Source organism: Hemitrygon akajei, chromosome 27 (assembly GCF_048418815.1).
Source record: "Hemitrygon akajei chromosome 27, sHemAka1.3, whole genome shotgun sequence".
In the NCBI taxonomy this organism is placed as follows: Eukaryota; Metazoa; Chordata; class Chondrichthyes; order Myliobatiformes; family Dasyatidae; genus Hemitrygon; species Hemitrygon akajei.
Genome location: NC_133150.1, coordinates 2,092,152 through 2,106,662, shown reverse-complemented (window position 1 = coordinate 2,106,662; position 14,511 = coordinate 2,092,152). Strand labels below are relative to the sequence as shown.

At 43.7% G+C, this 14,511-nt stretch overlaps 1 protein-coding gene across 2 annotated transcripts in view; it reads left to right on the top strand.

Moving 5' to 3' along the window:
- Positions 1–14,511, top strand: part of LOC140717084 (choline/ethanolaminephosphotransferase 1-like) — a 100,784-nt gene that overhangs the window by 79,736 nt on the left and 6,537 nt on the right. For both annotated transcript variants that reach the window (XM_073030265.1, XM_073030266.1), the window contains exons 5-7: positions 3,463–3,594; positions 4,520–4,678; positions 7,560–7,685. In XM_073030265.1, coding sequence (XP_072886366.1) covers positions 3,463–3,594; positions 4,520–4,678; positions 7,560–7,685 — 417 coding nt within the window. The remainder of the gene's footprint in view (positions 1–3,462; positions 3,595–4,519; positions 4,679–7,559; positions 7,686–14,511) is intronic.

Below are 14,511 nucleotides of genomic sequence, written 5' to 3'. Positions count from 1 at the left end.
GTTTCCTCAACACTACCTGCCCCTCAAGAAATCTTCGTATCATCTGCAAACTTGGCATCAAAGCCATCTAGGCAGCCAACCAGAAAAGGATCCTTTTATTCCCATTTGCTGCCTCCTACCAATCAGCCAATACTCTAACCATGTTAGTAACTTCCCTGTAATACCATGGGCTCTTAACTTGGTAAGCAGCCTCATGTGTGGCACCTTTTCAAAGGCCTTCTGAAAGTCCAAATATACAACATCATTCCCTTATCATTCAAAGAATCCCAATAGGTTCATCAGGCAGGATTTTCCCCTAAGGGAACTATGCTGACTTTGTCCTATCTTGTCCCATGTCACCAAGTACTCTTATCACCTCATCCTCAACAATTGACTCCAACATCTTCCCAACCATTGAGGTCAGGCTAACTGGTCTATAATTTCTTCTCTGCTGCCTTCCTCCTTTCTTAAAGAGTTGACTGATATTTGCAATTTTCCAGTCCTTGGCACCATGCCAGAGTCCAATAAATTTGAAAGATCATTACTAACGCCTCCACAATCTCTACCGCTACCTCTTTCAGAACCCTAGGGTGCAGTTCATCTGGTCCATGTGACTTATGTACCCTTAGGCCTTTCAGCTTTTTGAGCACCTTCTCCCTTGTAATTAGTAACTGTGCTCACATCTCTTCCCTCACCCCCGTCAACATCTGGAACACTGCTAGGATCTTCCACAGTGAAGACTGATGCAAAATACTTATTTAATTCATCTGCCATCTCCTTGTCCCCCATTATTATTTCTTCGGCCTTGTTTTCTAGCAGTCCTATATCCATTATCATCTCCCTTTTAATTTTTACATACTTGAAAAAGCTTGCTACTTGAAAATCCACTTTGATACTCTTTACTAGCTTGCTTTCATATTATTATTCCTGGAATGAGGGGAGATTTGCTAGAAGTACAGAGAATGATGAGGGGTATAGATAGGATAAATGTAATCAGGGTTTTTCCATTGGAGTTGTTTGAGTGAAAGTACCGTAGATGTCGGATTATAAGCCGCTACTTTTTTCCCACATTTTGAACAGCTTTGAACACTGCGACCTTTACTACAGTGCGGCTAATGCATGTTTTTTTTTCATGCCGCCAAAAACATTTTGCCTCGTAACAGTAGACCAATAAAATTGATGAGTAGTTCACAGAGGTCCAATGAAATTGTACGATAAATCAAGCGCACTTTCACAATTAAATTATTGTAAATCAGTCATTTGTACTCACCCTCATCAACATGGAAAACACTCGAAGAAAAGCATTGTGCTGCCTTTATGGCAGTAATTTAGTTTATAATATTTTCGCTTAGTAATTCATTTGTTAGTATTTTCTAGTTAAAGTTAGAAGTACTACATCCCGGGATACTATGACGTCACATCCGGTTTCGCCGCATCTTGTGGGAAATACCAGTTTGCGATAAACGGGAAGGTGGGGGGGAGCGGCATTAGACCCGATCGAAAACGCTGCTTTTAAGTTAAAGGCGATCAATAACTTTTCCTGGTAGGCAGCAGTATATATTTTTTTTACCAGTCCTAAGGAGATATTGGAATGTTGTTCATGCACTGTTCAGTAAAAAAGTATACGCAACGTAATTTGTGTGTTACCGATACGTATGTATATTTAAAAGTAGCCGTGTTAGAGGCACGGTTCGAAAAAAAGCATTTGCAATATGTATCTGTTTATGTTACCATATGGATTTAATTAAAAGTTAAAAAATCCTCACGTGTAGTATCTTTCTGTGTAAATATCTCATATTACAACGTGGGACACCTGCGGCCTAAAATCCGGTGCGGCTTGTAAAAGTACAAAATTGATTTTCTTTCTAAAATTAGAGCCAGCGGCTTTTAATCAGGTGCGCTCTGTAGTGCGAAATCTACGGTACATCCATGTCACCATATATGTAATACCCTGAGATTCAAAGTGAACATGAGGGAGTGGAGTTGACTGTGAGGGAGCAGTGTGTAAGGGCCAGTCTTAGTAAGGAAGGTGGTTGGCGGAACGAGCTACGAGAACACCATTAGTTGCTTAGAAGAATGTGGGGGAATGGATGGAACCCGGTGATAATGTAGCAGTAACGCTTTAGAGTGCCAGCAATCTGGATTCATTTCCTGCCTCCCTGTAAGGAGTTTGCACACTCTGTGTGACAGCATGGGTGTCCTCTGGGTGCTCCTGTTTCCTGCCACGTTCCAAAGATGTACCTGTTAGGGTTAGTGAGTTTTGAGCATGCTATGTTGGTGCTGGAAGCATGGTAACACTTGCAGGCAGCCCTCAACACATCCTGGTTGTTGACATAAACAACACATTTCACTGTATGCTTCTTTATAAGTACTTAATACAACTAAAGGAAATATTTAATATTTGGAGAGGGTTGTGGCTGTGGTGGGCATGGGGGAGGGAGTGAAGAAAAGAGTGTGAGAAGACCATACTGGGGCAGTGAAATATCTAACTGTGTACAGGTAGTTTTTAGTACACACAGTGGGGTAGGGTGTGGTCTGTGTACAGACATTTCCCAGCACACGCCATGGGATGGGGTGTCGTGTCTCTGTACAGACAGTTCTGAGTACACATTGTGGGATGTAGCCCAGTGTTCCCCACTGTACAGTGTGGGGTGGGGTATAGCCTTGCCAGCAGCCCAGGGCAGTAATAGAGCAAGAGAGGACAGTGTGACTTCCCTAATGATGTGTGCTATTGCTGCAAAACAACATATTTCACTGTATGTTACAATATGTCTATGACAAATCAAGCTAATCTGTAGGTGGGGCTCGATGTGGGTATGGGGAGGAGAGTGGGGGGGAAGAAAAGGATCGGAAGACCTAATTGAGGCATCTAACTGACTTAAGTTCAGACCACTCTGCATGGATGACCCAAACAGGAGATGACATGATTGACTGGGTGACTGAGCTTTCTCACTGTGCAGACAGTTCCCAGTATACTGCATGGGATGAGTTACGGCTTGGCCAACAGTATGACTACCCTTTGGTGTTGCTTGAAGCTGCTCTCCAGTGTTTGCTCAGGTGGAAGAACAAGCTACACCAGGACAACTCAGAGACTTGGGCTATTTTTTTCTCTTCTTGTGACTATATTTTTCTGAAATCGTAACCATATGTTATTTGTGCTCTACTGTGTGCTTTTGGTACTGTTTGCACCTTGACTCTGGAGGAACGCTGCTTCATTTGGCTGTATTCATGTATGGTTGAATGATAATTCAACTTGAAATTGAACAGTGTTGAAGTGTAGTCTGTTGTGCAGGAAGCAGATAGGGCAGTCAGAATTCCTCCCATTGGCATCATCTGCTGCCATACCTATCTTTGGACAGTTCACTGAATGGCACATAATTTAGATGTTTAAAATCAAACTGTAGATCGGTGACCAGTGCGCTGGAATTTATGTAAAGTTCTGCTACTAGTTGTCATTCTTTAAAATGTCTTTCTCCTACAAAGATCCCAGTGCTGGACATTCAGGTTAAAATCGTGCCCGCCCTCTTCGTGGTGGCAGGTGCCATCTTCTCCTGCACCAACTACTTCACTGTCATCTTCACTGGCGGCGTTGGCAAGAACGGCTCCACCATTGCGGTAAGGGTGCTGGGACTGGGAGGGAGTTGGTTCATGCACATCTGTGTCTGAGAACGGGGTGATTTCCAGATCTCCCGAGGGATGGTGAGAGATTATCCAAGGACTAAACTTGAGGCAGGTTGTGTGAATGAGAGAGCAGAGGGAGTGTAGTGGGCTGTGCAGTGGGGGGGGGGGGTGTTGTTCAGAGGTGTTAACACTCATATTGGGGATAAAGGCCCTTTGGCCCACAATGTTGTGGTCACTTTTTAATCTACTCCAAGATCAATATAACACTTCCTTCTCAAATCGCCTTCCATTTTTCTATCATCTATATCCCTAATGTATCTGCCTCTGCCACCAGCTGTGGCAGGACATTTCACAAACCCACCATTCCATGTGGTGGGAAAAAAATAAAACTGACATTGCCCAAAACTTTAAGTTATGCCCCCTATTATTAGCTCTTTCCTCTTTGGGAAAAGTCCCTGACTGTCCACTCGATCTTCCTCTTAGCACCTTGTACGCCTCTTATCAAGTCACCTCTCATCCTCCTCTCCAGAGAGAAAAGTCCTCATTCACTCAGCCTTTTCTCATAATACATGCTCCCTAATCTAGGCAGCATGGCATTATTCCTGCACCCTTTCTAAAGCTTCCACATCCTTCCTAGAATGAGGCAATCGGAAAAGAAGACAGTGCAGGCATTTAATTCATAGCTGCATATGTTTAAGAGGTGGTGGGGACAAAGGTTGGAAACTGAGGGTGTAGTAAGTTTGTCATAAGTAGGGTGTTGGCAGTTGTTTATTAGCATTTCATGTTGGCCTGATGAGGTACAATTTGGTTGCCCAGGTTGGGTGCCTGGTCACCCCAGGTCATGTACAATGCAGTGGTTGCATTGTGGACATGCATTCACCCACTACTCTATTAATCTCATGCATTTGTTTTTAAACAGGATACAAGTGTACTGTCCCCATTCCTGCACATTGGGGCAGTGATAACCCTGGCGTTGATGATCTACAAGAAATCGACCAGCCGGCTCTTTGAGAACAACCCCTGCCTCTACATCCTTGCATTTGGTTTTGTCTCGGCCAAAATAACCAACAAATTAGTGGTAGGTTCTGCAGCGTCACCTCTGACATGGCACATTAGTCCATCAGAATTGGAATGAACCGTGGGGACGGCGGTCCCAGCAACAACCGTCCTGCAGTGACAACCAACGGTGGTTTGTCCTCATTGTAAAGCAGTGCAGATCTTCATTAAATCCTTGAATCTGTAACCTCAAATATTCCAAGTAATTGTGCGACTATTCAGTAAGAAATCTCATCGTTATGGAGAACTACACACAGAAACAGGCCCTTCAGCCCATCTAGTCCATGCCAAACTGTATTTCTGCTTGGTTCTATCTACTCACAGCTGAACCATAGCCCTCCATGTGCCCCCCATCCACTACTTCCATTGGTAGCTCATTCCACACTTGCACCACCCTCTGAGTAAAGAAGTTACCCCTCAGGGCCCCCTTAAGTATTTCACCTTTCACCCTAAAACTATGACCTCTGTCTCTAGGATCATTGTCACCCCAACCACAATCTATTCCAGCGGCTACCATCCGGGAAACGGTACTGCAGCAAAAAAGCAAGGACTAACTCCGGGACAGCTTCTTCCACCAGGCCATCAGACTGATGAAATCATGCTGATTTTTTGAGTGTACTCTATATTACATTGACTGTTCTGTGTATTATAACTTATTATAAATTACTATGATTGCATGATTGCACATTTAGTTGGAGACATAAGTGGCATGCAAAAGTTTGGGCACCCCTGGTCAAAATTTCTGTTACTGTGAATAGCTAAACGAGTAAAAGATGACCTGATTTCCAAAAAGCATAAAGTTAAAGATGACACATTTCTGTAATATTTTAAGCAAGATTTTTTTTATTTCCATCCTTTACAGTTTCAAATAACAAAAAAGGAAAAGGGCCTGAAGCAAAAGTTTGGGCACCTGCATGGTCAGTACTTAGTAACACCCCTTTGGCAAGTATCACAGCTTGTAAACACTTTCTGTAGCCAGCTAAGAGTATTTCAGTTGTTTGGGGGATTTTCACTCATTCTTCCTAGTTCTGTGAGATTCTTGCACCGTCTTGCATCCTCTTTTTATCTTCAGCTTTTTTACAGATGGTGTGATGTTTGCTTCCAGAATTTGCTGATATTTAATTGAATTCATTCTTCCCTCTACCAATGAAACGTTCCCCGTGCCACTGGCTGCAACACAAGCATAAAGCATGATTGATCCACCCCCATGCTCAACACTTGGAGAGGTGTTCTTTTCATGGAATTCTGCACCCATTTTTCTCCAATCATATCTTTGCTCATTGCAGCCAAAAAGTTCTATTTTAACTTCATCAATCCACAGAACTTGTTTCCAAAATGCATCAGGCTTGTTTAGATGTTGCTTTGCATACTTCTGATGCTGAATTTTGTAGTGAGGACACAGGAAAGGTTTTCTTCTGATTACTCTTCCATGAAGGTCATATTTTTGCAGGTGTCACTGCACAGTAGAACAGTGCGCCACCACTCCAGAGTCTGCTAAATCTTCCTGAAGGTCTTTTGCAGTCAGACAGGGGTTTTGATTTGCCTTTGTAGAAATCCTACGAACACTTTTCTCAGAAATTTTTCTTGGTCTTCCAGACCTCAACTTGACCTCCACCGTTCCTGTTAACTGCCATTTCTTAATTACATTACAAACTGAGGAAACGGCTACCTGAAAATGCTTTGCTACCTTCTTATAGCCTTCTCCTACTTTGTGGGCATCATTTATTTTAATTTTCGGAGTGCTAGGCAGCTGCTTAGAGGAGCCCATGGCTGCTGATTGTTGGGACAAGGTTTGAGGAGTCAGGGTATTTATAAAGCTTTGAAATTTGCATCACCTGGCCTTTCCTAATGATGACTGTGAACAAGCCATAGCCCTAACAAGCTAATTAAGGTCTGAGACCTTGGTAAAAGTTATCTGATAGCTCAAATCTCTTGGGGTGCCCTAACTTTTGCATAGTGCTCCTTTCCTTTTTTTCACTCTAAAATTGTGCAAATAAAAATAATACACTAATCTTGCTTAAAATGTTGAAAAGAATGTTTCATCTTTAACTTTATGACTTTTGAAGATCAGTTCATCTTCTACTCACTTTAACTATTCACAGTAACAGAAATTTTGACCAGGGTGCCCAAACTTTTGCATGCCACTGTATGTGAAGTATATAAGAAATAGTCAATTCAATTCAATTCAATAGTCTCACCCAAATTCAGTGGGAAAAACCTGTTTGCATTTACCACTCATAATTTTGTATAACTCTATCAAATCTCCTCCATATACTGCTACACTCCAGGGAATAAAGTCCTAACCTATTCAAACTTTCCCTATAACTCAGGTCCTCAGGGTTTGTGCAGACTATTATTTTTCTCCACTATTCAGAAGGGCAGGGATATTCTGTGCCCTGACCCACTTTCTGATGGCCTGAGCATTGAGTCTGCTGCCATTTGTCATTCTGCTTCATGCAATCTAGCCGCTGCATATTCTAAGCTACGGGAGTGACTACGGTGCAGAAAAGATTCCAGGAGCACTCGGGGAACCCGGAGACATGAAAGATACCGCAGAGTTTGCAAACACAAAGATTTTGCAGATGCTGAAATCCAGAATATCATGCGCAAAAAGCTGGAGGAACTCAGCAGGTCAGACAAGCATCTATGCACCAATGGAGGGTAATACACAGCTGATGTTTCAAGAACAGAAACCTCATGGGTCTGATTCTTCCCTTCGTCTTGGTGAAGGGTCTCGGCCTGACTGTTTATTTCCATGGATGCTGCCTGACCTGCTGAGTTCCTCCTGCATTTTGTGATACTGAAAAGCTCAAAGTTTGTTCATACATTAATGGCTTTGTTTGACTCTGCATTATTTCAAACCCATTCTGCGGCAGTAAACAGGTTTTCCATTCTAATCTCAGGTGGCTCACATGACGAAGAGTGAAATGCATTTGCAGGACACTGCCTTCGTTGGCCCGGGGCTGCTCTTCCTAGACCAGTACTTCAACAGTTTTATCAGCGAGTATTTGGTGCTCTGGATTGCTTTGGTAAGTGGCAGGAGTCTGTGCCGCCGCGTCCCCCCTACCCCACAAACCAGAAGCTTTTACAAGTTTCAAAATTCAGTTGCTTTCAAGGGCTGCAGATCTACGTATTTATCCTGGTCAATTCAAATACCTCCTATAAACCCAAGGGATTCTGCAGGTAAGTCAGCATCTATAGAGGGGAATAAACAGCTCTTGGTTTGGGCCAAGGCCTGCTAAGTCCAGAAGGGTCTCTGCCTGAAATATAGACTGGATTTTCTAACTTGAAATTAATTTTCTTGCAGACATTTGCAAGAAAATAAAGATTTATGAAAAACTGTACATAACAAAGACTGGTAAACATCCAATGTACAAAAGACAAACTGTAAATTAAAAAAAATGAATATTGAGAATGCATTGTAGAGACTGAAAGTGAGTCCACAGATTGTGGAATCAATTCAGTGTTGAGGTGAGTGAAAATGGTTCAGGAGTCTGATGATTGAAGGATGATGACTGTTCCTGAAACTGCTGGGGTGGGATCTAAAGCTCCTGTACCTGCTGCTCGATGGTAGAAGTGAGAAGAAAGCATTGCCTGACTGACAGACAGACATACTTTATTGATCCCGAGGGAAATTGGGTTTTGTTACAGTCGCACCAACCAAGAATAGTGTAGAAATATAGCAATATAAAACCATAAATAATTAAATAATAATAAGTAAATTATTCCAAGTGGAAATAAATCCAGGACCAGCCTATTGGCTCAGGGTGTCTGACAGTCCAAGGGAGGAGTTGTAAAGTTTGATGGCCACAGGCAGGAATGACCTCCTATGACGCTCAGTGTTACATCTCGGTGGAATGAGTCTCTGGCTGAATGTACTCCTGTGCCTAACCAGTACGTTATGAAGTGGATGGGAGTCATTGTCCAAGATGGCATGCAACTTGGACAGCATCCTCTTTTCAGACACCACCTGGCTTTACGAATGAGTTTGTTGATTCTGTTGGTGTCTGCTACCCTCAGCCTGCTGCCCCAGCACACAACAGCAAACATGATAGCACTGGCCACCACAGACTCGTAGAACATCCTCAGCATCGTCCAGCAGATGTTAAAGGACTTCAGTCTCCTCAGGAAATAGAGACGGCTCTGACCCTTCTTGTAGACAGCCTCAGTGTTCTTTGACCAGTCCAGTTTATTGTCAATTCGTATCCCCAGGTATTTGTAATCCTCCACCATGTCCACACTGACCCCTTGGATGGAAACAGGGGTCACCGGTGCCTGAGCCCTCCTGTATGGTTGGAGTTCTTGATGATGGATGCTGTTTTCTTGTATGAGTGACATGACAGAGTGAATCCCTCACACTTTCTTCCATTCCCCTTTCTGGCTCTTCTTTTCTCCTTACCTGCCCATCACCTTCCTCTGGTCCCTCTCCTCCCTCCCTGTCCCCAGTGGTCCACTCTCCCCTCCTATCAGATTCATTCTACAACCTTTACCGTATTTTCCACCTATCATTTTCCAGCTTCTCACTTCATCCTTCCACCCCTCAACCATCCACCCACCTCCCCCCTCGCCTGGTCTCACATATCACCTGCCACCCTGTACTCCTCCCCTTCTGCCCCCTTCCTTTCCAATCCTGATGAAGATTCTCAGCCCAAACTGGTGACTGTTATTTACCTCCATAGATGCTGCCTGACATATGCTGAGTTATTCCAGCATGTTGTTTATTATAAATACCTACTACTACTTCTCATTACGCAGTCATTTTCCATTGTGGATCTAGATCTGGGTGTGTGGTATGAAGTTGTACCATGACAGTAAACCCACCCCCTGTTGGAACTGCTACATCAGGAGGTCATCCTCTTGGCCTCCCTCATTTTCTTAGTGTCAGGGGGCGCTTGATGCTCCCGAGGTGAAACCAGCTGGTCATTTAGAGCAGGGAGCTTTGATGAATGTATTTAAATTCGTAGAGATTCAAAGTTGTACAGAACAGAAACAGGCCTTGTGGCCCAACATGTCTATGCTAACCAAGATCCCTATTATAGTTAAACACGAGTCTGCAGATGCTGGAAATCCAGAGGTACACACACAAAAGGTGCTGGAGGAAAGGAAAGGGGAAGAAACCAGAATAAGGCTGAGCAGTGTGTACCACATGCCCATTACCCTCTGTAGGAAGAAGTTGTCTCTTCGATCATCCATACATCTGGTCCTTCTCACCTTAAACCCATTTCCTATAGTTTAACGCTCCTCCTACAGGAAAAAGACTGACCATTCACCTCATCTGTGGCTGTCATGTTTTTACAGACCTGTTAACATCACCTCCTCCACTGATGTGCCACAGGAAAAAGTCGCAGCCTATCCCACCTTTCCTTGTAACTCATAAAACATCAGATTAGAATTAGTCCATTCAGCCCATTAAGTCTGCTCTGCAATTTGATGATCCCTCTCAATCCCATTGTCCTGCCTCTTTCCCCATAACCTTTAACACCCTGACTAATCAAGATCCTATCAACCTTTGCTATAAATATGCTCAAAAATAGCCACCACACATTCACCATCCTTTGGCTAAAGAACTTCCTCCTCATCTCTGTCCCTCTTTTCTGAAGCTGTGCCCTCTGATCCTAGATTCCCCACTATAAGAATCTATTTGCCTTTCAATATTTGCTAGGTTTCATTGAGATTCCACCGCCCCCCACCTCCCATTCTTCTAAACTCCAGTGAGTACAGAGCCATCAAAACGCTCCTGGTGTATTAATCTATTCATTTCCAAGATCATTCTGGTGAACCACCTCTGGGTCCTCTTCAAAGCCAGCACATCCTTTTTTATATATGGCACTCAAAATTGCTCACAACCCAAGCCCTGTGGTGCAGGTTTTTATGGCTAGTTGTGAGACTTGAAGTTGGAAGTCCTTTTGCTGCAGTGGGAGTGATATAAAGTCTCAGCCAGTTCTGGAACGGGCTCACAATTGATTGGAGTACTGCGGTGGATACCTTGTGAGTGTGGATGTATAAATTGAGTCCTGTGTTTGTATGGATTGGTATTTTATAACTGGACCTTGGAGCTGGTACAGGAATGTTATTTACCAAAGAGGTGTTGGACTTAGAGAATATAGGATATTACAACACAGTACAGGCCCTTTAGCTTAAGATGTTATGCTGACCTTTAAACCTACTCCACGATCAATATACATAGCCCTCCATTTAATATTAAACTTAACATGTTTTTAAATGTCCCTAATGTATCTGTCTTTATCACACCCCAGCAGTGTTCCATGCGCTCACCATCACTTTCTATGTAGAAAGAAAAGCACGTACCTCTAAGTTTCTTCTAATCAGTTTAAAATTATGCCCCCTCTTATTAGCCATTTCCACCCCGGGGAAAAAGTCTCTAGCTGTCCACTCAAACTGTGCCTCTTATTATCATCATCTGTAGCTTTCCCTCTTGAGTGGTGCATCCTCCCATCCTGGAAGTGAATCGGCTGTCCTTCAACAACACTGGGAATAAATCCAGCTAAGCCGTACCTAACAGCAGTCCCACCAGGAGCACTGTAGTGGTTTGATACTTCGGGGAAACCATCATCTAGCAAGTAAACACCAGCTTAGCCAGTGATGTCCAGTTCCCCAAAATAGCATGTTAGAAAAAAGTCTAACTGAATGATTAGTAGACTGAGAGATAACAGTTTTAGTGTCCACCCAAGAATGTACAATGCCTTCGGGCCACCAGTAAAGGGTGTTATATAGAGAAGAGATGTGTGCTGCAATTCACTGAGCTAAGGTGAAGTCATTGTGCAATCTGGTTAGAAAATTGACTTTGTGCTTCTCTTAGACGAAACAGACATTGGCAGTTTTGCTACGTGTCTGTCGAATTGTGCTATGGCTGGAAGAAAACACCATTCGTCTTCAGTCTATATTAGAGAATAGTGAGTGTCCTAATCACAGGACAATTTGCATACCATGACCATTTAACCTATCATTTGGACTGTGGGAGGAAACCAGAGGCCCCAGAGAAAACTCAAGCATTCCATGGGGAGGACGTATAGATTCCAAGAAGCAAAGATTAAACTCTGAATTCTGAAGCGCCGAGCTGTAAAGTGGCCAGTGAAGGAGTGGAGATTTGAGGCTTTGACTCGAGAGTTTTTGGCAGCTGGACTGTGCAATCAAGTCAATCAAGATTTGAATAGCTCAGCAGAAAGCCGTTGATTAGACAATCAAGATTTGAATAGCTCAGACTCAGCGGAAAGCAGCTGATTGGGCAGTCGAGGTCAGGTGACCAAGCAGTTTGAAAAGCTCAAACAAATAAATAGAGGGTTACCTCAAGCAAAGTGGCCAGTGAGTGAGTGGGCCAGTGAAGGAGTGGAGATTTGAGGCTTTGACTCAAGAGGCTGAGGACGAGCTTCACTCCAAGTGAGGTAAGGCCGGGTAAGTTCCTTTCAAAGGAGAAAGTTTCAAAAGTTGAGGCAAGTATTGGGTAGGTCATGGCAGCTGAGATGGGCCCTGTGGTTTGTTCATCCTGCAGCATGTGGGAAATCAGGGATACTTCCAGTGTCCCTGACGACTATGTGTGCAGGAAGTGTGTCCAACTGCAGCTTCTGGCAAACCACATTGAGCGTCTGGAGCTGCGATTGGATTCGTACCGGAGCATCCGCAATGCTGAGAAAGTCGTGAATAGCACGTTCAGTGAGTTGGCCACACCGCAGGTAAAGGCTACACAGGCAGAAAGGGAAAGGGGTGGCCACTAGACAGCGTAGCAGTAGGCAGGTAGTGCAGGAGTCCCCTGAGGTCATCTCCCTCCTAAACAGATATACTGTTTTGGATACTGTTGGGGGAGATGTCTCATCAGGGGAAGGCAGCAGCAGCCGAGTTCATTGCACCATGGGTGGCTCTGCGGCACAGGAAGGAAGGAAAAGGAGTGGGAGAGCTGTAGTGATAGGGGATTTGATTGTAAGGGGAATAGATAGGCGCTTCTGCGGCCGCAAACGAGACTCCAGGATGGTATGTTGCCTCCCTGGTGCAAGGGTCAAGGATGTCTGAGCGGCTGCAGGACATTCTGGAATGGGAGGGTGAACAGCCAGTGGTCGTGGTGCACATAGCTACCAACGATATAGGTAAAAAACGGGATGAGGTCCTACAAGGTGAATTCAGGGAGTTAGGAGATAAACTAAAAAGTAGGACCACAAAGGTAATAATCTCTGGATTACTACCAGTGCCACGTGCTAGTCAGAGTAGAAATAGGAGGATATTTCAGTTGAATACGTGGCTTGAAAAATGGTGCAAGGGGGAGGGATTCAAATTTCTGGGGCATTGGAACCAGTTCTGGGGGAGGTGGGACCGGTATAAACAGGACGGTCTGCACCCGGGCTGGACTGGAACCAATGTCCTAGGGGGAGCGTTTGCTACTGCTGTTCAGGAGGCTTTAAACTAATGTGGCAGGGGGATGGGAACAAGTGCAGAGAGACAGGGGTGTAAAATGAGGGTAGAAGCAAAAAGTAGTAAGGTGAAAAGTAAAAGTGGCAGGCAGGCAAATCCAGGGCAAAAAGCAAAAAGAACCACTTTTCAACATAATTGTATAAGGGCTTAGAGTGTTGTAAAAACAAGCCTGAAGGCTTTATGTGTCAACGTGAGGAGCATTCGTAACAAGGTGGATGAATTGAATGTACAGATAGTTATTAATGAATATGATATAGTTGGGATCACAGAGACATGGCTCCAGGGTGACCAAGGATGGGAGCTCAACATCCAGGGATATTCACTATTCAGGAGGGATAGACAGGAAAGAAAAGGAGGTGGGGTAGCATTGCTGGTTAGAGAGGAGATTAACGCAATAGAAAGGAAGGACTTTAGCCTGGAGGATGTGGAATCGATATGGGTAGAGCTGCATAACACTAAGGGGCAGAAAACGCTGGTGGGAGTTGTGTACAGGCCACCTAACAGTAGTGGTGAGGTTGGGGATGGCATTAAACAAGAAATTAGAAATGGGTGCAATAAAGGAACAGTAGTTATAATAGGTGACTTCAATCTACATATAGATTGGGTGAACCAAATTGGTAAGGGTGCTGAGGAAGAGAATTTCTTGGAATGTATGCGGGATGGTTTTCTGAACCAACATGTCGAGGAACCAACTAGAGAGCAGGCCATTCTAGATTGGGGATTGAGCAATGAGGAAGGGTTAGTTAGCAACCTTGTCATGTGAGGCCCCTTGGGTAAGAGTGACCATAATATGGTGGAATTCTTCATTAAGATGGAGAGTGACATAGTTAATTCAGAAACAAAGGTTCTGAACTTAAAGAAGGGTAACTTTGAAGGTATGAGACGTGAATTAGCTAAGATAGACTGGCAAATGATACTTAAAGGGTTGACGGTGGATATGCAATGGCAAGCATTTAAAGATCGCATGGATGAACTACAACAATTGTTCATCCCAGTTTGGCGAAAGAATAAACCAGGGTAGGTAGTGCACCCGTGGCTGACAAGGGAAATTAGGGATAGTATCAAGTCCAAAGAAGAAACATATAAATTAGCAAAAAAAAAGCAGCACACCTGAGGACTGGGAGAAATTCAGAGACCAGCAGAGGAGGACAAAGGGCTTAATTAGGAAAGGGAAAAAAGATTATGAGAGAAAGCTGGCAGGGAACATAAAAACTGACTGTAAAAGCTTTTATAGATACGTGAAAAGAAAAAGATTGGTTAAGACAAATGTAGGTCCTTTACAGTCAGAAACAGGTGAATTGATGACAGGGAACAAAGACATGGCAGACCAATTGAATAACTACTTTGGTTCTGTCTTCACTAAAGAGGACATAAATAATCTTCCGTAAATAGTAAGGGACCGAGGGTCTAGTGAGATGGAGGAACAGAGGGAAA